We start from the raw sequence: 26,629 nt of genomic DNA, 5'->3' as shown, positions 1-26,629 counted from the left end.
CTAAAAGATATCGCGCGACTGTCAAGGTCTTTGGGTTTGCGTAACAAGGCGGACCACTGCCAGCATGAATTTGATCGGCAAGTCGTACGGGGGGTTGGCGATAAATTAGGACCAATATGTTTGGCATAGATTTAACTTTAACACATTAATTTTGATGATTGCTTTCGACTACCAAATTTATATATCTCATATATTTTTGTTTTTACTACTTGAGTATGAATTCTTAATATTTCGTAATACTTGATACTTTTATCGTAATACTCATGTACTGCATGAAACAAATGTCAATATTATCACAAGAGATAATGAAGTTTTTTAGAAGAAAAATTAGTTGCCGTGATTAACACATAATTTGATACTGACGGCATAAATTAGTTTGATCCAAAACTGATATTTCGAATTTTCTTGCTACAGTATAAAAGTAATTATGTCCGATGTTAACTCGTTTCTATACATGATTTCACGTTTGCGCGTTTTTCTAATTTTTTTATTATCTTAATTATTACCTCTTAGGAATTTGTCAAACAAAGGCATTATGCAGAACCATTCTATTATTTCATACATTATCAAGAATTGCGAGACAACATCGGTCACTGACCAGCCGTCGAAAGCGTTAGCTATTTTGGATTCTCTTCCAAGAGACCACGCATCTTGGCACCAATTCTCTAAATAGTAACTGCAAAATATAAAATAAACTCCAGTAACGCGATTAATTTATATCACATAATATTATTTTGTTTCAAATTGTGACTTAGAAATCTAATCGGAATTTTAATTGCAAAGCGTTAGAGCTTAATATAAATGATATAGGATACTGTTTGAAACATTTCACTTATTTTATATTTGTAATTTCTGTGGAATGTTAGTGCGAGACAAAACAATTTCTAAAAAAGCTGTCAATTACTCTTTCATTAGTGTTATCTGAGAGTTAATATTATGGCTATACAGTGATCGTTTTAAAGTTTATTTTGCTTCTGATAACAAAACCATTCTTATTGTTATCGCATAGGAATTATACTACATAGGTCTACAAAATATGTCTTGACTTTCGACATCTTAATGGAAAGTTTTATGTTTCTTGCCGCGTACGCGTGAATTAGACCGGTTAACTCTAGTTCTCGTGAAACCGGTTATTTTCTTCAAATTAATTATTTCAAATTATTTCAATCAATACATAATCAATAGCAGAAACATTGCTATCTCGTAAGACTTATCGAGGCTTGCGAAAAATATTAATTAACATACCAAATTCCATTATATTATAATCTGATTAGTGTATTTGTTCTTAAAATTATCTTGATTGATGCATTCGATACTTGTTTAATGATTTTAAAATCTTATCGTTGCATTTTGATGCGATTGAACGGTCAGATAAGTTCAGGTGCAAAATTATTTAGATGTGAGATAAATAGTTTTAGGAATTTGAGGCACTTGAGAAGGAGAGAAAGAGACACATGAATTTCTCGGAGCTTGAGATGTCAAGTTGCAGGCTTATCGTGCTGTTTATCGAGTAAAGCTCAAAGATTCATTTATCAGCCCTTTAAGATGAAATTTATGATTGCGAACAGAGCTTTCGTGATATTTTGCGCGGCTCTCTTCAATAGAGAAGCTGTTAGCGGCTGATAAGCGGGTCTAGAGCAAACTTCCTAATCACACGGCGGGTATTACTTTAATTGATGAAACCGTTTATGATGGCAATTCTGCAGAGTTTCGCGATTAACCGTTCGCAATATCTATGTTTCGCCAGGGATTCGCAGATTTCGCAACGCAAGTGGGAAACACTGCTACGCAATTTATGCATATAAGAGAATGAATTAACAGAAAAAGAGCTCGTTTGCTTTCGATTAATTTTACATATAATGTATTTCTCGCATTTGTTGTCGCGATAAGATTTATTTTTTATTCTCTTTAAACTGTTAGTCGAGAAGGAAGATTTAATTTTTATTTTAGTCAGCTTCCGTAAAAAGTACCTTCACAATTTTGGTTCCGGGGTCGAGTTATTTAAATGCAGCAGGTATTACACCGTTTCGTGCTTGCTCAGATCTCGGCGATTTAAGGTCAGCCCACGCTTATAAAATCGCACATACGGCCTCGTTTCTGTTTCTGGTCCGCGGCGTGTCGTCTGTTTTCGTTAGAGCCGCTAGAGCCGTTCGCTATGCTCGCAGATTTGATACGCGTATATTTTTTAATACGCCGTTAAGCGTATACGCCTCTTATCTCGTGCCTCACCACGGTTCTTATATCGCTTTTCTGATCGCCTGGTTTTAGTTGTGGTTCGTGCATATGCATGTGCGCGAAGGCCTTGGGTGCCTCGAGTGCACTCTTACTTTCAAATAAGGTAACAAAAGGAAACTTGCGTGTTGAAGTCGAGGACATGCGTCAACGACGAGGACACATTTCCATCGAAATTTAATATATTCTTGTCTATTGTGCGAAAACTTTAATAATCAAATACATTGCCGTAATATTGACGTCACTTGTGTCATAGAAGAAAAAAAAAAAAAAAAAACTGTCTATTGCCACAAATGCTTGTCAGATATCGAATGAAAAAGATTTCATGCCTCTTTTATTGGCTTGTTATAGCGTCTGCAAAGTTCAACCTTCTTTGATGCGAAAATAAGTGCATTGACCGATAATACTATCCTTGTATGGTCGCGGGCGGCCACGCCATTGAAGTCTCATATGTTAACAAAATGAATGACAATATCCACGCAAATTATTCCGACTTGTTAATCTTTAATTGCAGTCACGATAAAGTAAGACGGCCACGATCACGCGCGGCTCTCGTATACGCTTTGAAGCTGATTCGCTCGATTATAATTCTTCTTTGGTCACCGTGGTCATTTTTAACTCTCTCGTTCAATCTAATTAAATTTGCGATTTCCTCTCTTAACACCTATCATTTAAAATTACTCTGTGCGGTGGTAGACTAGTTAATCCGCGAGACGATTAAATTTCTCACAGTCTCTTTTATTTTATCAGCAAAACCATAATAGTAGCACTTGTTCCTCCTCTCTCCAACAATGTTTATAGCTTCTCGCAATTAAATTTTATCGCTGTGTTACAGCACTCTCCTCTTATCTTTCCGTCCTTTTTTTTTTTTCTCTTTTTTCTTTTTAATGACCTCGATGACGGTTCGCGCTACTATTGATAAAATCCGTAGATAGGATGAGGTAAGCGAGATTCAGCGTTTTTCTAAGTGGAGTTATGACTTCCCGCGAGATCGAGGTTGATTTTCGGTTCGTGCACCCGATGATAAAGCCGACACGGTCTCTGCCCCGGGCCTCGGCAGGCTCGCTGCCAAGAATAAAGGGACATGGCATTTCGGCACTAGCAACGGCAAGCGAATAGAAGGAAGTAGATAGCCTTCGAGTGGTTGTTGCGCCGAGTATTCCTCGACCGTTTCAGACCGACACCGTTTCAGTCGCGTGTAAGCAGCCGACCGTTGTACGTGCGATCGTAGGAACGGCGACGATTTACGGCACCATCCATGGGTTATCAGTATTTGCGTTCTCTTATTATTTGGATATAACATAATCGAGCAGCCGAGTCGACCGCAAAGAAAGGTACGTACGTGTGTGCTATCTACCTGCTATTAAATTTCAATTCCTTTCGCAACAATTTCATCCGTCGATCAGCTGTTGTCCTTTTCTGGCGTGCCTCGGCCTCCATTCACTGTCGCTCGATTTTGAATAATGAATAATCCTGCCTGCGCTCTCTTTCTTTCTTTCTTTACTTCTTTTGAGTTCGACGAAAATAACTTGTTTCTTTTTTTTTTTATATTAACAGAGTTTTAGTTATGCGAATATATTAACATAAAGTCTTATCATGCACAATGGTTATCGCACAAAAACAGAAGGAATCGGTTAAGCAAGAAAAAGGTTTGAATCAAGAGGGAAAAAAAAAAGAATTGATGTGAAAGTGTGCTCATTATTGCTCTTAAAAATTGCATTTGATATAAATTTTCCACACGAAATATTATACACTACTCTAAAACAATGAATAATGATATTTGTCTCTGTAAATATGATTTCTTGCGACGTGTTTTTATTTATATTGTAAGAATATTTCGTTTTAATAAGCAAGAGAATGCCATGCGTATCGTGCAAATATTTTCAACATGTTATTCTGTACTCAAACTGTTTTTTTTTTTTTTTTTGTACTTGCGTAATAATATTTATTTCGTCTGTGAATATTATCGGGTACAATCTGAAAATTGTGCACAATTCCCTCGAACATTTAACGCTTACGCGATATTGCTTTTTATGACAATATTTAACATGCTATTTTCATGTAGATAAGTACGGATAACTTTAACTGCAAACACATTCGTTTATCGCCGAAGCCTCTTCCTGTCGAAATTACATTGTTTTTAGCTGCGTCAAGTGTATGATGCGGTTTTCTGGCAAGAGCCAAAATTGCGTTTAATGACGCACTGGGCTTAACGCAGAAATATCGTTATTTGCAGATACGATTCGATTGGTACGAAGAGCAACGGCGGTGTTGCAATATGCGGTTTTACGCAGAGATAAAAATATAACGATCTTCCCAGAAGCCAATCCAATTTTTCCATTGTACATTTCGCGATATTACTAGTATCAATACTCGAGCACGTGCTCCCATAACGCTATCGGTCTCTTTCACTTTTTTGTTATTCCTATCCAGTTAAACAGCTTTACTTTTGCGTGATTTGCATTGCAAATTGGAAAGAAATTTGCAAGGAATTTACGCTCGAATTTCTTTCAACAATTACAATCAAGTTCTAAGATATCACGTACTCGTCGCATGATACAATTATATATTGCATCATGCATGTAATACGCCTGAATGCACCTTCATAAATGTTGATATGCTGGGGATAAAAAAAAAAAGAAAAAAAAAGGAACATTTTTCCCGGTAACGCATTTCAAGGATAGCAAGTGCAACCACTTCAATTGCAGTGTATCGCGGATTATGCATTAAATTTGTAGGAAGTAATAAAGTGAACGACTAAAATAGTTTTTACTGAATGGAATTTTAAGCATCCTGTTTCTGTAATTTGTCATGATTTCGCTAAATCGTTCAAGTTACGTGAATGGTATATGATGCATTCAGTTACTGGAAAAACGAACCGTGAGCGAAAGCGAGCTCAGCTTTTTGCGCGATCAAATTTTATTTTATTTCAATTATTTTTTTTTTTTATGAACAGAAAATGAACACTTGTAAGTCGGTTATCGCGAAATGACGCCGGCTTATCGTATGATGGCATTTTTACGTGATTGCGGTTTCACATTATCGATTTGCACGCGAATCGCTTCCTCTAGACGCGATATCGAGGCACATTCATACCTCTACATACGCCGCAAGAACTCGCGTACTGTGTCTGCAATTCTAGACATGAAAACAGAAACGACCTAACCCGATCGTCCATTTCATGTCTGAGACACATGTTTATAAAGATTACCTCTCGTAAACGTTTCATCCCATGTCACCTTTCTCCCATCAAGTCGGCGATAATTCATTTTTATTTTCGAAAACAGAAACGTTCGACGCTCGCAGGTACTTTGATGTAAGTGGCGGGCCTACATATGATAAAAAGTACACGTGATCGAGGAGTAAAAGAGCGCCAGTGAACGCTTCTATTTTGGTAATATCGTTTGGCGGCGGTAACATTGCCAAAAAATAAATTCGCGTCGGTTAAAGCAGACGTAATTTCCTCACACGAAACACGTGACAGTGATTTAAATCGTCCGAGCTTTAGCGGCTGCTCGTATCGCCTGTCCGATCATTTACCGCGGAATCGCATAAGTGTTCGTGAGTTCACCTATGAGTTCACCTGTAAGTAAGAGAGGGATTGCGATCGTAACTATCATCTCCCGTCGTCGTGACCGAAAAGATTCCATTAATTACGACATTAGATTTGTATCTCGTTGAAATTAATCCGTTTGATTTAATCACCACTTTCTTTGTCACCGAATTTGATTGATTACTTGCATGTCTTTACAATCAGATTGATTATCTAATCAAATTTTTAATTAAGAAAACAAATACTCGTGTGCAATTTGATCATGATTAAATCCGAATACACACAAAACTTTCCTACGTTATGCACGTCAAGTTCATTACCGTATCAGATCGAAATTAAGCAAACATAATTGGGTAGTTACTTCGTAATATTTATGCAAAAGTTTTAAATTAACGAGGAATAATAATTTTAAAATATAATATGTATAATATATACTTAGAATATTATAATTATAATAAGTGTTTTAAGCAGACTCATTACTACCTATTACCTATCGAAAAAATTACGTTGTTATTAGCTTACTGCCTTTGTTTCGAATTCGCAGAGTCTGTACACCATAATCGCATAATGATAAACTGTATCTCTTAAATGAATCATCTATGACTACATGCGAAATAATATCATGAGTTCTATATACATATTACATTTTAAGAAAGATTAAGCATAAAAGTAACGCGATAAATGTACCGTATTCGTCACATATATTTATATACATTATATCGTGACATAAGAATGCATAAAATTATATATAATAAAAATACATTAAGTCCTTTTCGCACTTAGTCGCATTTTTATCGCTATCGCGTGCAATTAAATTTTATTTTACTAAATTTGCGTCGGTGTCAACTTAATCATACCTCGTTTACGCCTCCGTGGTTTAAATTTTTTTTTTTTCTGACTACATCTTGAGTCTTTCAACTCCAAGACAGTGGAAAGACCGTCTAGTGCACTTATCCACTTAATGAGCAAAACTTCTGTCTGCCTATGTCACATTTACAGCGGCCACTTTTACAGACGCGCTTGAATCTGATTAAGAGTCACGATTCGTTTATTAGCATAAGAATTAATAATAGAATCCAGACTGCAGTCGCGAGAATATATAATTTAACATAGCCATACCTATTTTTTTTCTCTCTCTTTTTTTTTTTTTTACAGACCGTTTTTGCATTGCATCATTAATAAATGCTCACCTGTTATGCAAGTTGTAATCATCATTAACAATGTTGGCAATTCTAAGTGTGTTATCTATCAGCACTATTCTTTCCACGAGCGTGACACATTGTTGCTCAAAACTTATCGAGGTGTTTCACAATTATCGTAATAATCACCTGTTCTTTCTATACGTAATTTTGATTATGTGAAATTGTTTTCAACAATAAAAAAAGTATATCGAAAATTGTAAAATATTGTATTATTAAAAGTAACGGGCGTTGTTTGGGGATCGGCTATTCTCGCGTTGGTGTTAGGCACCGTAAATAAAACTCGTGTTGTTCCACTTGCGCCGGGTGTCCGGCGCTTCCACGTGGACTTACACCGAGTTTATATTAAGTATATAATAGCTTCTCAAGCTGTAACCCAGGAGGATATCTTGATTAAGATAATTTACGCCATTAAAGGTAAATGTCGTGAAGGAAGTGACCACCGGCAAGTTTTATATGCCAATTAATATGTAAGGTTGTGCCTTTTTATTTCGCCTGAAGGGCGAACCGCTTGATGACGATTGTACTCCTTTGTGCTACAAGATTCTGTCAATCGAAAGGGCACTTCCCGCAGTATGCCCTTATCATGTAACAGGCCAGACAAAAGACACCAGATAGCATCGATAAAAAAAGCTTTATCTTTACCGAAAATAATTTTTATTTCTATTTCCGTTATCGCGCGGATAATAGAAAAGTGGAAAGCTACAAAATTATAAATAGCAATACTTAATTATAAAGTAAACACTTCGATTGCGAGACTAATCTATTTTTCTCTGTCTGGCCTATCGATTATCTCGTGAAGTTATTAAAGAAAAATGAAAAATAAAAAAAATAATCGCAATAGCTTGTATATGTGTAAATAATTATTGCCAAGTTTGGCCCGTGTCTCAAATATTCACAGACGAACGTTCCTCTTTTTTTTTTTTTTTTTTCTTCGGCATTTCAATTGTACTGATCTCACGTAGAATTAAGTGTTGCGCACGCTACGGATTAATTGAGATGGCAATCGATACGGTGGGAAGAAGTGTTTAATTGACAGGCAGCAACTTGTTGTTAATAACGGAATAATACTGAGAAAAATGCCCTTGATCTATCTTTCATTCGTCGTAATCTGATTTTTGCCGAGAAAGAAAGAAATAAAGTGCTCGGCGCAAGAACGCAACTTACGTAAAAGTAATTGAGCTAACACTTCGTGCCGATGATACTCGACATACTTGGCATCGGATTAACGTGTGCACATACGCGTTTCATTCATTGTGTGTCGTAATATGTCTAGACGTTTAAACAAAGGGATCTTTTTTTTCACGCGTTTCCGACACACACTTCATTACGAAAAGCGTGATATCAGAGCTTCAAACTCGCGAATAGAGGCAGGCACGCACGAGAATAGAGCATAGAGAGACGCGTACCGTTCTATATATACTTTACTGCTTTTTTTAATGCGTGTGTATGATATATTTTCTAAAGCATGTATAAGTAGTTGGTATACATTCATCAGATGTGTAATATATTTGTGGCGTTTAAAAATATAATTTGGCATTGTGTTCATAATAATTATTGTCTAATAATTTTGCAGATGGAACTGAACAGCAATCCGAATTCGGTAATTCCGCTAAAGAAAAACTCCATTCATGACGCCGAAACAGCTTTTAAGCAACAACTTGGGTGAGTTTTTTTTTTCTTTTTTATCTTGAACGTGAACAATCCCATTCGATATAATCCGAGACTTAATATTAATATCGAATAATAATCAGTAACAATTAAAGTTTTGTTTTTCTAAAAATATTTCGTTACGCTAATGTTTGAGGAAAAATGTTATGTAATCAATAATTGAAAAGCTGATTAATGCGAGGCATCGTAATTGTCTGAAGATTATCACAATCACAAGTGTGGGACGCTGTTAATTTTGATTGAACGCGCCATATGAGGAATGTGATTTAATTACTTCGTTGAAGCTAAGCTAATCGACCGCTGCATTGCATAATTACGTGGACGGTCGTTAAATGATGTTATGAATCGGTGCTATGCGACTCGTGATAAGCGGGTCTGCTTCTTTTTACTAATAACTCGCGGCACGTATACGAATAATTAATATCTCTATCACCAAAATTATTTTTGTTTAACGATTTGTATTTAAAAATATTTATAAACGGCCCGTGCAACATACGTGCAAGTTCGAGTCGCAATAATGTATAGTGCGTCGAAATGAGATGCCAGAACAATACGGAAATAATCGATAAATGTCGGGGCGAATCGGTGTCTTAAAATTATAGACATGCTATTGCTATTCCGAGCGTCAGACCATTGCCAAGAATGTAATATTGTTCCATTGGTCTAATCGTCACGCCTGTCAGATCTCGCTAAAAAAGTATCTTCCCACTATACATATTTTTTTTTCTATCCGCATGAGTTTTACGTTGTTGTTAGCTGCGAAAATTTGCTTATCTCGTTTATAATTTCAGCGTACACTTATCTACATATCCGGCGATTAATATCATTACGTATGGAACGTCTCGTGAAATATCAGAACCGTCGTTAGATATACAATGACAATTAGCTTAATTGTAATTACTTCCTCAATCTTGACAATTAGATAAAGCTTTTTGAAACGTAAATAGACTTCCGGGATCCGTGATAATTATCAATTTATTACGTTACAACACTAATTTTCGTTTATCGATTTTCTTTTTGAATATAGAAATAGTGGAACTTATGGGGCATTCCAATCGAAAGATCCTATTCTGGCGATGGAGAAGAGTAACGATGCCAAAGGCGGAAGTAACGAGCACGGTATCACCGTGCATCATCCCACCTCGTAAGTTTAATTGACGTTAACAGAACACAGCAAAAAAATTAAGCACAAGTAAATTGATGCAACAAAGCGATACGGATCGATGCCGGGAGATATTTAGCTTATTATAGTACAGTAATGAGGATCGCATTAGCAGAAACGGAAGAGCGTTTAATCCCTGTCGTACACGAGCGACGAAAATAATGTTACACATTTTACAACGGCGAACTGTCTATCTACAGAAACAAACAAATATTGCAACACGATAAGAGTGATACTGCAAGAAAAGTAGCACGTGATCGTGATACATGTGATTCTAAAAGACAGCGAGCATTTTATTATCTTGTTACTCGGTTTACGACCGCTCCATGAAATACTTATTTAATTCGCTGCGTTTCCGCGCAAATCGCAACTACTTTTTTCCGGAAAGAATCACGCTCCGTTGAAATCTTAATGTTACCTCGACATCGGCGGCTGCTCACGGTTTTCTAATTCAATTCTTAGCCGCGTAAAAGCAATTACATACTTAAATTAATGTGTGCAATTAGAGATACGGTTATTTTAATAAGTACACGTGAGTGGAATCGGACAAAGTCCCATGACTGGCAGAATTTCAAAGATACACACAAATCATGAGCGAATTGTACGATTTCTTCTTGGCGTATTTGGAATGCATACGAAACGTTCACATTTTGATTTATAGTTATAATCTACATAATGACTGGAATCTCGTTGATATCCGACGATTCGCCTTGATTTACACTGTCACGTCGAATATCGCGTCGAGTGAAAAATAAATCGAGCGCACTAACGAACTGCAGGTACCTGGAAACCATGATGCATCTGTTCAAGGGTAACGTCGGTTCGGGGATCTTTGCGTTGGGAGATGCTTTCAAGAACGCCGGATTGTTACTGGCACCCCCACTGACGATCTTCCTTGGTATCATTTGCGTGCACGCACAACATATTCTCGTACGTCCAGCTGACAATTATTAATTATGCAAATAAATTGTGAAATAACGTCCCGAATAAATTAAATGTATAGGAAACATGATATCTTTCGTAATAAAAAATAATTTTGACGAAATCACGGAGGTGTCCCTAAGCACGTGTTTGATGCTAATTTCATTTGCAGATAAAATGTAACGAGGAAGTGACACAACGTGTGGGCGACGGTACCAATATGAGTGGATTCGCTGAAACCGTGGAAATGTGTTTTTCTACTGGTCCCATCGGATTTCGTAAATATTCGACCATTATGAGGTGCGTAACAGAGAAAATAGTAAAGCTAGAGAATGGAATAATAACGAACAAGCTCACGCAATTGTCACAATTGTTTTGGTCTCGATTTTTACACACATTTTAATCTTGGACCCTACTATTTACCCTCTTACACACGATTCTCTTTTAATTATTTTCTATAATTTCTTTCACGTTAGCGCGTCGCCATGGATGCATGACATTTATGTTGCTCTCGTAATTTTGTTGCAGAAAATTGGTTAATGTATTTTTATGTATCACGCAACTCGGATTCTGCAGCGTATATTTTGTTTTTATTTCCACGAACATGAAGCAGGTAAGGTACCTTTCATCGATTTTATTTTGGCTTTCTAAGTTTTTAACGTTTCGTTTCTCGTGCTTGTTTCTATCACAAAAAGTACCGGGTCTTTTACAAATTATTAGCCTATATAATGCTATCTTTACTGCAAATAATAATAATTTATTAAACTAAACAATTTGTAATAATCCCTAATATAATATTTATATAATCTAGCAATAAATAAGGACTCGAATTCAATTTACTCAAACTTTATTTGTCGCGATAGGTGCTGGACGCTCATGGGATTAAGATGGACGTTGGAGAGCACATGGCTGTGATACTGGTCCCCATAATACTTAGTACTTGGATCAGAAATCTCAAGTATTTGGTACCCGTATCTTCGATAGCAAATTTCTTAATAATCGCCGGCTACGTCTCTACCATATACATCATGAGCAGCGACTTGCCGCCTATACGTGAACGAAGATACGTCGCGGACTGGAACAATCTACCTCTGTTCTTTGGTACTGTGATATATTCCTTCGAGGGTATTACTCTGGTAAGTATAAATTATTTTTATCGGCATAATTTGAAAAGAAATACTTTTACGTTGTAACATCCTCTATAATTATCCTAACATTTTTAACGACCCGCAGGTACTGCCACTGAAGAATGAAATGAGAAAACCTAGTAATTTCAATAAAACTCTCGGTGTTCTCAACGTCGGTATGGTCATAGTCGGCACTATGTTTGTCGCAATGGGTTTCCTATCTTATTTGAAATATGGTGACACCATCGAAGGTTCGGTCACGCTCAATCTCGAATCGAACCAAATGTAAGTATCATATAATTAATTATGTGTGGATATTATTTACAATTAATTAAGCTTTAATACGTATCAGTAATTACCGCGAGCGATTATATTATAACAGTTTCTTTTTTTGCATTCTAAGGGTGGACGGAAAATTCACCTACATGCAAATAAGGTTTTTAAATGTTTGCTGTGTGTTAAATATTAGCCAAGTTAGCTTTATTACGTCGCGAGAGTTTAACACAAATGTGTGCATTTTGTGCGTGCTTTAATTATTAATCATTGAATCAAATCACACATGATCTTTTTTATTTAACAAATATATAATATAATGAATGATTTCTCTTTTACTAATAAACTGATTGTTTATGCAGCTTGCCGCAATGCATCAAGGTTGCCATCTCTTTGAGCATACTACTTACGTACGCGTTGCAATTTTACGTCCCGATTGCGATAATGTGGCCCGCAATCGTTAACAGATTCGGTCCATTTAGATGGCCAGTGTTAATGGAAATTATTTTCCGATCCGCCATGTGCTTAACTACATGTAAGTTAAATTATAAATTAAATAAACCTCATCTAGAATTATAAGTTTATGATTTGAATAGGGAGTAATATGTATATATATAATTAATAATTGACTGTTTTATCAGTTGTCCTGGCAGAGGCAATACCGCAGTTGGGTCTTTTCATATCCTTGGTCGGCGCGGTCAGTAGCACCGCTCTTGCTCTTGTGTTCCCACCTATCATCGAGATGATTGTCTACTGGCACAATACCAACCTCGGCTTCTTCACGATCGCGAAGGATGTGATGATAGTGTTGATTGGCGTGTTGGGCTTTGTCACCGGAACATACGAGAGCGTGACATCAATCGTTAAATCGTTCAGCAAAAATTAAACTGCGTTCCGCAGGCACTTTGTACAAATTATTTTTAATTTCTCTCTCGTAAACGCGCGCGCGCCCACGCGCGCAAGTTTAATGGACCATGACAAGCTAATCTAACCTTTCGATATTTTTGCGCATGGTGCTCGAAACTTGCGCACTTTCAAATTTTGCACATATGTAGACATCGGCCGCACCTCGCTCACCGTCAACATTAGCCATTTTAACGTGACGATAATAATTTATGTGTGATATATTGATAGACGTAGCTGATAAGGTACAATATAGATTATGGAAACCAATGATTATTAATAATGTCCTTTAGACAAAGCAAATTTTTGGGTTATATGTCGTTTGGATCGTGCTTCTTTACGCATTCGATAAATTCACGTGAGTCAATTTGTACTTTTACTCATGATAACGTATTGAAAGACAATGCAATGGAAAACAAATTTATATTTGTATAAAATTATTTTTATATTTAAAAAAAAGAAAAATGGAAAATAGCGTCATTTAATGCGGCTTTTCTGTAAAAAAAATTTGATTAAAAATTATGATAATATTTAATTTATTTAACAATTAAAGTTTCAAAAAATTGTTGAACTATTCCAAAGCTGTAATCTAAAATTTCCAAGACTGTATTTGATACCACGTATTACTGCAAAAGAAATTGTATAACCTCTTATTACAAAACTAATTGTGACGAAGACATACTTTGTCTAACTGAGGTTTTGTTTGCAACATAAGTATTGTAACAGCGCCGTAACTAGACGTTATATTTATTTATACATCTTTTAATTAGTTTCACCAATATCGATTTAATATTGCCGTACAATATTCCTTTTTTTTTTCCTTTATCTATTATAGACTTATATCTATTATCGATCGAAAAGAGATAAAAAATGAAAGAGAATAAATCGATCATATAGGTGAAACTAACTCTCCACGTGATGATCAATATTTATAAGTCACAGTGCATGAACAGAAAGAGTTAAACAATCTTTAATTATGTATATTGCATCGTAGTCTTACTTTACTGTTAAATTTTTTATATATCCGTAGTGGCGTTATGATATGAAACACAATCAAAAGCAAACACAGTATCGTAAAAAAAAAAAAAATGAATCCGTCGATTATGTACAATTATGTACGTACAAATATGTGCAATTTAGATACCCTACATAAACTTACATAATTGATTTACCCCATATTATTCAGAAATATAGCGAGAGAATCCTTCGTAAATTTCCACATCTCGTGAGTCTGTTATATACATAATTAATTTATTACAAGTTAATCGAATGTACTGAAATGAAACGTGATATTAATTGCGAAACGTTTTAGGGAAACCTCGGAAATCTCTCGATCGAGATTGAAACAATTTTCCATCTCTACGTAAGCAGCCTGTATGCAGTATTAATTAAAGTTGAAGCAAGGAAAATACTCATTAACGATAAGACGTTATGAATATTAACGGACAGCATGAGCGGCATAGCATTATCGCGTCCCGCCGTATTATTAATGTACAAAAGCCCCACTCAGGGAAACCTATATTAAAGTACGTATATATCCTTTCTTTAATATATTTCAGAGCAACATGTAACGCATGTTTCTCCCAGCGAAACGCTGAGAGATTGACGGAAGAGAAAGACATCAATAAACATGTGGCGCAACGAATTGTTTATTCATGTACCATGTGTTTCCACATCAAACAATTTCATAGATCTCGCTCGTTGCTCCTCTGTAAAAATTATGGTACAGTTGTCTAACGAAACCGCAAAGTAAATTCCAAAGCGAGTTACTGTACATTTATAATATTATTAACGCATACTGCTTTCTTTCCGACCAAAACTCTAATTCTTATTTGTGACGTCATTTTATCTCTGTTGATTAATAAATGTCGAATGACGTCGCAGGTGAGAATTATCCAGCCTTCGACGCAAATTTAAGACGTCTACTATTTGCAAATTTAATTTTTTAAATGTCGGAGTGCGGCAATTAATAGAGAACGATGGTTATCTGTTAATTATATATTTGAAAGAATCAAGAAACGATAGAAAACGAATACCATTCTCGCCAAGTAGTTACCGCTGAACAATACGATGGTCCGTGAAGGCGAAGGAAATGCAAAAAGAATTTATATCGCATTCTAAGACAAATGTCAAATAAAATGTTATTTACGATACAATTTACAATACCGGGAAAAAGGAGAATAGTGATAAATGTTACAGCGGTTTTTTGCACAACGTTCATGCCGCACGAAACATCAATTGACGTAATTACATGACCAACGTCCGCTTTAGCCGGTTACATAGTTTTCAATTTTCTTACGTACAAATTATTCGTTTGTGTGACGTATAGTCGTTATGTAACAGGATTATTTGCGTAGCTGATACAAGTGTAGAGTCCACATAAATCCTGAAAGTTTTTTTTATACGTAATTGTGTAAGATTACTAATTTATATCGAAGAAAAAAAAATTATTCAACTGATACTTAATATTTGTTTATATGCTAAATGCATTCTGTTACAGCTATGATATTAAAAGTAAAAAAAAAAAAAAAAGAAATATATAAAAAACCTCGAGAACAAGGAAGGTGGAGTTGACAAGTTTTCGTTCACGTGGAAAGTCATATAAATTCACATGAAGCCATACGACAATAAACCTTGGTTCGCAATAAAAAGACCAGACTAGGAGATTGGTTACCGTATTATTAATTTTTTCTTCGGTCTTGCTCACGCATTAATTTTACTACTTATGTATTCGTGTGAAACGTATATAGGTTTTAATTTTTGTCCTTGTCACTTTCTAATAGCGAGCGATTGCTAAAACATTTTTATTATATGTTTTAAATAGATAAATGTCAAGGTTATTAAATGGGTTGTTCATAAAAAAAAGTTACCGAAGTAATATTTTATCGTGTGACAGGTAATACAAAATTAATTATATAAAAAATATATATAAGATTTTGCGTAATAGTCTTTTTTTTTTTTTTTTTTTAATTCGACGAAGTATGTAATGACTTGCTTTTCAGGATAGTTCCGCAGTGAAGACGTAAGATATTCCAATAAAAATAAAAATATATGTATTCAATCAAGTCAAGCAGCTTCTTAAGTACAAGCATTAGTATATCTCGCCGGTAAAAATTGATATCTCCAATTTTTATACACTTGTATAATAAAAAAATATTAATTTAACTATAATATTAAGAAATGCAGAAACGTCAAGTACGAATGAGACTTAAGTCAACTTTGTACTGTTACATTTACATGACATTAAATTAATTTAAATGAAGCTATGATAAAAACTTTACTACGTGCAAAACTAATTATACTTATTTTTAATTATTCGAGGTAAGAAATTTGAAAAAACACGTTTTTGAAATTGAGACTTTACAATGGAAAGAATGTATTAACACGAACAGAAACAATAATACTATTAGATAATCATATAAATATATAAATTAATTTTTTAAATATAAATTGTGGCGTCAAAAAACGTTAATATATTCTAAACAATCTGCATTGTTTAATATTTTATTTTGTAAAAAAATATTTTCTTGATTCATACACACTGGTTTACATACGTGTATACTAAACCTGCTTATTGCATTTATTTACAGCACTGGATAATCTATATTAATGTGTTTTCTACATTCCATGATTAATAAAGTATATCTCACATTCACTGCGTACAACATACATTACGTGTAAAAAAACAATAGATTCTACGCTGTATTTAATTAACATATTGTAAGTTTGTTACGCTTAAACTCGAACATGTTGGCATATACTTTCTCATGTTTTTTATCGGTGGAACGATTTAATCTTTAATTTTCCTTTCTGAGGTAAGTGTTTAAAAAATTAAATATGTAAATAAAAGAACTTTCAAGAAAAACCTAATATTTATAAATTATTTCAACAGGAAATTAATTAATTAATTGGGATCACTGCCGAAAAGAATTAAAGTGAAATCCACTCGCTAAGTCCGAGCATGTCAAGCCATGAGAAAATGATTACCTCGTGAGACATTTAACTGGAAGGGGAACTGGAACACCTTCCGATGTCTTTTGCGAAACTTGAGTTTATCTCACATTCTCCTGACTTCGTCCGGTAAGAGAATTTCACATTCTACTTTATTGCAATTTTTTTTTTTAATATTCCACGTATTATCGACCTGAATTCTGTGTTGCAACAAAATTATAATTATATCAAAATTCACGTAAGTTTTAAAGTTAAATATGTTTCCTCTCTTAATTAGACAATCCTTGCTTGCAAATCGGAAATAACTTTTCAATTACTTTTGGTTGAAAGTCATCATTATGTATCAAGAATTTTATTTATTGCGTGCACATTTTTCTGTTAAACAATAGTTACTTAAGTTTTATTGTGTCATTGAATTATGTAAGGTGCACTACTCGCGTGATCAAACTTCGACTACAATTGTCTAAAAATACAGTTTTCCTAAATTACATAAGTATAAACATTGATGTAGATCGAGCGATAGAATATTAGCTATCGACGTATGCAAATAATTCTTTGAATTTTTAAATTTTTGTTACGTCAGTTGTTTATAAATCAGTAAAAAATATCAATGTCAGTCAGATCTTTATCTTCGATCTTGGTCTAATTGTAAGTAGGTAGCAATTTACTATAATCGGCTCTTGCGGCACTAGCCTTGATATAGCGTTAGCTTAGCAACATTTTCACAATGTTCTTGAAAGGTCATGAAATTTGGTAAAAAAAAAAAAACTCGCATTGCAAAGTGATGACACAAACTACTAGACTAAATTTATTAAATTACTATAAATACTTAATAATTTTAGTTAACGTAATAAAATAACATATCTTAGATATCAAACGATTAAGTAAGTTACTTGACAATCTTACGAACATTCGTCGGAATGGTCTGAATGTAAAATAATATTTTATTTATGACTGTATAGCTTCACCTAGTGCACATGTACCTAGATGTAATTTCATAACTGTATCATTTTTAACGGAATTAGATAATTTTTTTTTGGAAAGTATATATCCCGGATTATATTTCATATATTTGCAGCAATGACAAAATATTCTTTCTTACTTTGACAATTTAGTTTGCAATTTTTATTCTTAAAGCATCTGACTCAAGAGTTATAAAAAAAAAAAAATAATAATAAATTAATAAAATAAATTTCAAAAATTATATTTAAAAAGATCTAAGTAACTTTAATATTTACGTGCGTTTGATAGACATAAAAATTTTTATGTTGCATTAATTAGAAAAATATATAATTTAAATATTAAAATGACTAAATAGAAAATGGTATGCAATCAGATTTCGTTAAAATCTAAAATAGGAAATACATAAAATGCATAAATAAAATACTTAAGATACATAGCATTAAAAGTAGACACGATTTGTTATCGATTTCAGTAATTTACTTAATGTCATATCTAAGGCAGTATCGGAAAATGCCAAGTAACTGTTATTACGTTGTATGAAGAACAATGGTTCTACAACATTTATAATTTGTACAGTTGACCAATCCACATGTCAATTGTAAAGTTTTAGCGGGAGGTATCTAAAGCTACGCGTATACCTGACATAAGTAATAGGCAGACAGTAAAATGATGACAGTCTACGTTTATCTGCGGTCCTGTACAGTTCGTCACTTCCTTGCTGTACGTTTCTCGAAAGGAAATTATCTTTACATAGTGAAAAAATTTCTTCCTATTTTTTGCGGATTATTTCTTCCTACAATAATTTATTTGATTTAAATGTGAACGTTTCTTTTTCCCCTCAGATACACTGATTATTTTCATTCAGTCGCGATTGAAAGCTTTATACACTATTATACATATCTTTTTGTTTTTTATATATGCATAGTGTACAGAAATAAAAATGATGGTTTTAAAATATTTATTGCACATATAAGTATATAATTAAAATAAAACTTATTATAATGTAACTTTTAATTTTATTTTCTTTTAATTACTTATTTTGCAAATTATTACGTGTGGACTTTACTAATACAGTGATATTGTTAAACATAGAATCAGTGATATCATTCAAATTTACGACCTCACAAATCTCGAAATATTGCCAGCACAATGGTTGCAGATCAAAAGGTAAATATTTCTTACGCATGATTTGTTTAAATTCTTTAGAGAGAATATTAAAGAATATAAAAGACTTAAGTTTTATGATAGTGTCATGTGCTAACGCAATAAGTATATTTGGTACATCGACAAAAAAATTACGTACTGATAACGGAATAAAAATAAAAATTAATATACGATTAATAAAACGTTGTAAAGTTACAAAGGAAAAAGACAAGCAATTAAAAGAGTTAAATTTAATTTATACGTTACTTACAGGCTTTTACTCTGGAAAATGGGATTTATAAGGGACCAGAATCGTTGGCGTCAATTAAGTACAAAAGCCTTGGAGAAGTAATGTGGAAGAGTATCAAAAGCCACGGGAACAAAATCTCGCATGTAAGTTGACATTTGGTTATAATGCTTAAAATTAAATAACTCTAAATAACTTCGCGATACGTATCATCAAATAAATTTGTCTATTTCACAATATTAAATATCAATTAAAGATTGTGGTTTCAATGTTATATCGATAAAAGTTTGCGTAACTAATTTTCATACTTCCATATTTCTAAATTAACCTTTAATTATATAGCTATTTTAAATTTTTATATTTTTTAAACGCATGCCTACTGTAGTTTAAGTAGAAGTTTGCCTTGAAAATATTTTAATAATAAGTAAAATCGCTCTAACACATATAATTATTTGAAAAATTAAACGTCCGAGAAATATATTATTTGAATCGTGAAGCTATTTATATATAATCAACTAAAATTAACTTTTTCTTATGATGTTTTTTTATAATAATGTATAAGGTGTTTTTTTATAATAATAAAAAATTCATACAGTTGGACACAATCACTGAAGAAACTTTTACATATGCGGAGCTGCAAGATAAAATCGTGAAATGCGCATTATGGCTACAAAAACAAGGAGTTAAGTCCAACGACGTTATTAGTGTGTGCACGAACAATCAACCTAATTCTATTGTACCTTGTATCGCAGCATCATATATCAACGCAATTTTTAATCCGTGGAACGAGGGCATGGATTTGCGTAAGATTTTTTCGAATAATCGCCTAAACAATTTTTACGTATTGCAATCGATTAGATTTAGATTATTAAATTACGTTGTAATACACTTCTACAATGTACCCGAATACGCGTACTATCCAGCAATAATGTAGTATAAGTTTTAATTGCTTAATTATACAATAATACGTAGCATAATATTTTATTCATGACTAATTATAAAATGTTTTTTTGTTAGCAACTGCATTGCATGTTTTACAATTAACAAAGCCGAAGGTGATCTTTTGTAACGAGAAGTCTTCGGAAGTTATTCTACGAGCGATAAAAGAGAAGAATTTCAAGTCCATTGTAGTGATTTTTGGCAAACGTGACGACACGATTTCGTTCTCTGATATTTTGAAAAGTTGCAATGACACGGAAGTGTCAAATTTTCATTACATTGAATTGGATGACATAAAGCAAACATCGTGCATTTTGCATTCGTCGGGAACGACGGGAATGCCGAAAGGAGTCGAATTGTCAAACTATACAATGTTATTTATAAGCGAGGATAACAACTTTGATCTCGCCAATCTACCGACATTGTGGTTTTCGTCTCTATATTGGATCAGTGGTGTTTTATTAAATGTGAAAGCAATTACACAAGGCGGCAAAGTAATTCTTTACCCGGAATTCGACGAGGAAATGACTTGCAAATTGATCCAGAAATATAACGTAATATTTTTATCTATATTGGTTGAGTGGTGTATTATATTACTATCAACTTCTGTTAAACTTAGTCGCCAATCTATGATATATTAATTTGAGAGAACACATTGAAGTTGGCATCTCAATAATTACTTAGTATTTAAATTGCGCAATGATATTTCAACGAGTAATGTATTATGTTTCCTTCCAGGTAGCAGTTCTTTTCCTTAGTACAAGTATGATTAATCGATTTGTCAGAGCAGGACACGCAAAGAATTATTCATTACCATCCTTAAAAATCATATTAGGCGGTGGTGCGATAATTAAGCCAAAAGTGCAAGAAGAACTGAGGAGTGCTTTACCGCATGTTCAGATATTGCAAGGATACGGTAAATATTGTTATAAAATATTAACGTAATAATAATAATAAATATTGTAAAATGTTATTTATATTAATTCTTTGCGTATCTAGGAATGACCGAACTGGGTGGTCTCGTAACGTTACAGCAGTCAGAACACAAAAATGGATCGTGCGGAGTAGTAGCTAAAAATGTGCAAATAAAAATTGTGGATCCCGAAAGTGGGAAGGTACTAGGTCCGAATCAATCAGGAGAAATCTGGATAAAATCTGCTATCATAATGAATGGTTATTATAACAATCCCGAGGCGACGAAAAGTACAATCGATGAGGAAGGTAAACTAATCTGGCTATTATAATTTGCAATAATAAAATTTAAAAATAATTAATTAATTTTAATTGCTTGTGCAAATTTAAAATTATGTTGCCGACAACATTATTAAAATTTAATTATAATATAAAACTTGGAATCTTTCAGGATGGTTACACTCTGGTGATATCGGTTACGTGGACGAAGATGGAGAACTATTTATCATCGACAGGATAAAAGAACTTATAAAATATAGAGGATACCAGATTTCACCCGGAGAAATCGAAGGCGTTTTAATAACACACCCAGCAGTGTTGGAAGCTGCAGTAATATCGATTCCTCATGCAATTGATGACGAGCATCCTCTTGCTTTTATTACTAAAAAACCTGGCGCGAAGGTACATACAATCTTTTACTGTAATAAAATTATAGGATAAAAATTTGCAAAATAATATTTTGTAGTTAACAAGAGATAAACTGCAAAATTATTTGAAATACTTCAAAAAATATAGTTAAAAATTTTTAATTAACAAGAATTTGTATTAATGAAAATAGAGATATAATTAAATAAAGAATATGTACATTAAGAGTTGGTAGCTTCGACTTCCTGGTGAGTTTATCTGTAGATAATAGTGTATGCATCTTTACTTACAAAAAAATTGACAAGATAATCTAAACAAGATTAGAAATATGTATAGTATTAAAAACTAAAAATTTTTACGACTGTGATATGAAAGAAAAAATGGTTTTAAGATAAACTTGTAAATGTTATCTGGTATTTATAATAATACTAACATATATTTATATATTCAAACAACTGTAGACCACACATAATATTTAATTTCTACTTTAAAATTATTTTTATATTAAAATTCTTTATCGTAATGATAAAATATTGTTTTTACAGGAAGTGGAGCAAGAATTAATAGATTTCGTGGCGAAGAATATGATGGATCATTATAAACTTCGTGCGGGAATAATATTTCTTGATAAATTTCCGTATACAGGTTCAGGAAAAATTGCAAGAAAGGATTTGAAAGAAATGGCTAAGAAATTATTTAAGCACGGTTAATTATGCATATTTAAAAAAGTAAATTTTGTAAAGGTATAGTTATTACATATCAAAATTATATTTCTAACGGGATATATATATCTTTATCCATATCAAAATAACACAATGGTAAAGCTTAAAAAATGTTGAAATTTTGATTGTATTTTATCGTTTAGTTAAAATCAACTGCATATTGGTAATTAAAGTGTTTGATCAGAAAACAATGAATCATTGAATCGTTTGTAAATATTTCAACTTTCAATGATACTGCATTTTTCTTATCAGTTATATATGGTTTACACGTTAAAGATAAAAACAAGATCTCAATTTATATAGTTCCAATAAACATAATGAAATTATAATTAAGTATTTATCTGAAAATTATATAAATTAAATATAACAAAAATTTTATTAAGTAATATATTAAGTAATACGTTATTAAATAAAATGTCCGAGACAAAAAATATATTAAATAATGTAGTATTAAACATAGACCAGGCTACAGTACTTGATAGATAACTAGATAATTTGGAAGTGTTTTTAGATAAACGTTAAAGAAGCTACAACTATTAAATTTAATAATAATGATATAGCAAAGTATATGATGCATGTGGTTCATTGCGTAAGCTTTATGTAATTTTCAAAGAGGGGATATCATAGATATTTAGAGACACTCACGAGATGAAGTTCAGTACATGTTTGCACTACACTCTGGCTGCAGTCATAAAAGTACCATTACTCACTCATTTTTAATACAGTGTTCAGTGAAAAAAAAACTTTTATATAGTGGAAAACTTGCTCGTAAAATAAAATCTTTTTTTTGTTGCAATAAACGTTACTAATTGTTACTCAAACTTTTTAATTTTTTTTTTCCATTACTCAACAGATATCTGAATAATTTACAATAAAAAATAAAAGGTATTGTACACCTAAATTATGAGTTTAATTTTTTGCTGTATATAAAGTTTATAATCTATTATGTTAATATTATATTAATGTTGACTTGTGTACGCTGACTATAAAATCCTGTTTTATTTATAACGTAGCATTGTCGAGCTATTTTGTTAAGCTCCAGAGTTTTACATTCGCTATGGGAGACCTACACGATATGGATGAACATAATTCAACGGTAGATAGGAGGAAGGTAAAGCGATTATGAAGTAATTTATCAGTATATGTTTTCTCATATCACAAACAGAACACATTAGTCAATGCATGACTACCATAAGACAGATAGACATATAGCGTCTAAAAATAAAATTAATATTAAAATTGAATAATTAATTAAAACAGTTTGTTATATGAGTTTGTTATTTACAGAATTTTACTCTAGAAGACGGTGTTTATAAAGGAATAGTAGTAAAAAACTTGACCAAATATAAGAGTGTCGGAGAAATGTTATGGAAGAATATTAATAAATACAAGGATAATATCGCACACGTAAGTCAACGCTTATGTATTAAACGAATGTCTGTGCAGAAAGAGAATTAAAAAAATTTCTAACTCTAACTTGATAAACAAATTTAAAAAAAAAATGTTCTAACATTTAAAAACGGATATTAAAATGTATGAGTGTTTCTTTTATTTATTTAAAAAACGATCTATATATTTTAGAATATAGTTTTCTTGTAATAAAAAAATATTGTTCATTACATAATATTTTTTGTACAGCTGGATGCGAGCACCGAAGCAACAGTTACGTACGCGGAACTACAAGATAAAGCTGTGAGATGCGCGTTGTGGCTGCAAAAAGAAGGAATCAACCATAACGACGTCGTTACTTTATGCACAAGCAACCATTTAAATTCCATCGTACCCTGTATTTCGGCAAGTTATATTAACGCAATTATTAATCCGTGGAATGAGAATATGGATTTAAGTAAGTTCCTTTACAATTTTCCAGTATTCCTGAATGCTGTAGTACATTAATTAAATGAAACTAACTAATAAAATAAAAATTTTTTTTTTTTAATAAAATATAATATATTATTTAGATTAGCATTTCTTAAAATTGTTTATTAATTATTTGTCAATAGAAACTGCACTCCACGTTTTGGAACTAACTACTCCAAAGATAATTTTCTGCAGTGAAAAGGCCATAGATGTTATCTTGGACGCGACGAAAGAAAAGAATTATAATGCTAAAATCGTAGTTTTCGGCAAGCATGCTAGTGCTGTGTCGTTTTCCGACATTCTGAAAAATTTCAACAATGAAGAAGTGGAAAATTTCCGTTATGTTGAGCTCAATGATATCCAGAAAACTGCAGTTATTATGCACTCATCGGGTACTACAGGGATGCCTAAAGGTGTTGCATCATCTAACTTTTCGATTATAATTCTCGGTCAGGATGAGAATTTACGTAGGGAAAACTCAACATCACTTTGGTTTTCCTCTCTTTATTGGCTAACTGGCATAATGATGAATTTTAGTTCTATTGTGAATGGTTCCAAAGTAATTCTCTATCCAGAATTTGACGAACAGATGACTTGTCGACTGATTGAGAAATTTAAAGTAATATTTTTATGTTATATATATATAAATTTCTTAGCCAATTGTTTAAAAAATTAATTTTAATTTTCAAAATCTATTATTTAAATTTTTTAAATGTATTATGACTGTATTGTATAATAATGTTTAAATTATAATCTGCATAATTAATTCTACACGTAAATATAATAAGTTACTTGTGAATTTGTGCATAAGAGAATTCAAAACTATATATATATATAATTTTATTATCTAGGTAACAACTGTTTTCTTTAGCACGAGCATGCTTAATCGATTTCTCAAAGCTGGTTTTGCAAATAATTATTCATTATCGTCATGGAAAATATTAATAGTCGGTGGAGCACTAATAAAACCAAAAGTGCAAGAAGAAATGCGACGTGTTTTACCACACGTTACTATGCTGCAAGGCTACGGTAAATATCATTATAATTCAGAAAATATATGTCAAACAGTAACACATAAAATTTGAATTTCCTACATTTTTAGGAATGACAGAACTTTCTGGTGTCGTAACTATTCAACTACCGCATCACAAAAACGGATCTTGTGGTACAGTGACTAAAAATGTACAATTAAAAATTGTGGATCCAGAAAGTGGGAAGGTACTTGGTCCTAATCAATCGGGAGAAATATGGCTAAAATCACCTATGATAATGAATGGCTATTATAAAAATCCTGAGGCGACGAAAAATACGATTGATGAAGAAGGTCAGATTCTAAATATCTATTGTAATTTGCAATAATAAAATTAAAAAGAATTAAATTCGTATCAATCACATGTGAAAATGTAAAATAATATTGCCAACAATATCGTCAAAATTTTATTACAAAATTAAACTTGGAATCTTTCAGGATGGTTACACTCTGGTGATATCGGTTACGTGGATGAAGATGGAGAACTATTTATCATCGACAGGATAAAAGAACTTATAAAATATAGAGGATACCAGATTTCACCCGGAGAAATCGAAGGCGTTTTAATAACACATCCAGCAGTCTTAGAAACTGTGGTATTAGGGGTACCTCATCTATTAGACGACGAGCATCCTCTCGCTTATGTCACGAAAAAGCCTAATGCCGAGGTATATTTTATAAACGCGATAAAATTATTAAACTAAATCTTTCAAAATAAACTCGGATATTAGTAACATAGTTTCAATACGAAATGTAATGTATTGTAAGTAATTTTTCTATGTAATTTTCTTTGTACAGGTGTCAGAACAGGAATTGATAGACTTTATAGCGAAGAACATGACGGATCAATATAAATTACGTGCAGGAGTGATATTTCTGGATCAATTTCCATATACAGGCTCAGGAAAAATTTCGAAAAAAGATTTGAAAGAACTAACGAAAAGTTTGAAACATATTGAATTTTAATTACTTAATAGTAATTATTTAATAATAATTATATTTTATATTCATATATACTACATTTATAATGTATAGATATCTACATATCAAAACTTGTCTATATTTTGCTTGGCTAATTAAAATTATATAATATAATAATGTATAATACACTTCGTGTACACTAATTTGTCTATGAATAAATATAAAATTTAATAATCACTAGAAGAAACCATGTGT

The 26,629-nt window shown here is 32.7% G+C and overlaps 3 protein-coding genes across 6 annotated transcripts; all 3 read left to right on the top strand.

The window, feature by feature from the left end:
* On the top strand, positions 1-15,500 carry LOC139102977 (neutral amino acid uniporter 4). 2 transcript variants are annotated; one of them, XR_011545809.1, is made up of 11 exons: positions 1-3,566; positions 8,561-8,649; positions 9,683-9,799; positions 10,597-10,747; positions 10,911-11,038; positions 11,267-11,351; positions 11,602-11,874; positions 11,972-12,150; positions 12,501-12,673; positions 12,780-14,266; positions 14,354-15,500. XR_011545809.1 is itself a non-coding variant. In XM_070657224.1 (10 exons), exons 2-10 carry the CDS (start codon positions 8,561-8,563, stop codon positions 13,022-13,024), a joined length of 1,440 nt encoding a protein of 479 aa, XP_070513325.1. In that variant the 5' UTR covers positions 1-3,566; the 3' UTR covers positions 13,025-15,500. The 2 variants fall into 2 exon arrangements, 1 of the variants encoding a protein (XP_070513325.1); XM_070657224.1 differs by having other exon boundaries at positions 12,780-15,500.
* A 559-nt stretch (positions 15,501-16,059) lies between these two features.
* LOC139102976 (uncharacterized) lies at positions 16,060-23,130 on the top strand. 3 transcript variants are annotated; one of them, XM_070657222.1, is made up of 10 exons: positions 16,060-16,856; positions 16,934-17,121; positions 19,048-19,122; positions 19,372-19,491; positions 19,941-20,148; positions 20,363-20,838; positions 21,023-21,200; positions 21,284-21,505; positions 21,648-21,877; positions 22,387-23,130. In XM_070657222.1, exons 3-10 carry the CDS (start codon positions 19,105-19,107, stop codon positions 22,549-22,551), a joined length of 1,617 nt encoding a protein of 538 aa, XP_070513323.1. In that variant the 5' UTR covers positions 16,060-16,856; positions 16,934-17,121; positions 19,048-19,104; the 3' UTR covers positions 22,552-23,130. The 3 variants fall into 3 exon arrangements, with proteins under 3 accessions (XP_070513323.1, XP_070513324.1, XP_070513321.1); XM_070657223.1 differs by having other exon boundaries at positions 16,060-17,121; XM_070657220.1 differs by lacking the exons at positions 16,060-16,856; positions 16,934-17,121 and adding an exon at positions 18,349-18,675.
* On the top strand, positions 22,947-26,621 carry LOC139102975 (uncharacterized). Its single transcript, XM_070657219.1, has 9 exons — positions 22,947-23,448; positions 23,577-23,674; positions 23,851-23,970; positions 24,202-24,409; positions 24,567-25,042; positions 25,275-25,452; positions 25,526-25,747; positions 25,892-26,121; positions 26,252-26,621. The coding sequence occupies exons 2-9, from the start codon at positions 23,621-23,623 to the stop codon at positions 26,417-26,419; spliced, it is 1,656 nt and encodes a 551-aa protein (XP_070513320.1). The 5' UTR covers positions 22,947-23,448; positions 23,577-23,620; the 3' UTR covers positions 26,420-26,621.
* The last annotated feature ends 8 nt before the right edge of the window (positions 26,622-26,629 follow it).

This window comes from Cardiocondyla obscurior, linkage group LG05, assembly GCF_019399895.1.
Source record: "Cardiocondyla obscurior isolate alpha-2009 linkage group LG05, Cobs3.1, whole genome shotgun sequence".
In the NCBI taxonomy this organism is placed as follows: Eukaryota; Metazoa; Arthropoda; class Insecta; order Hymenoptera; family Formicidae; genus Cardiocondyla; species Cardiocondyla obscurior.
The sequence above is the reverse complement of the archived record's forward strand: the minus strand, read 5'-3'. Positions and strand labels throughout refer to the sequence as shown.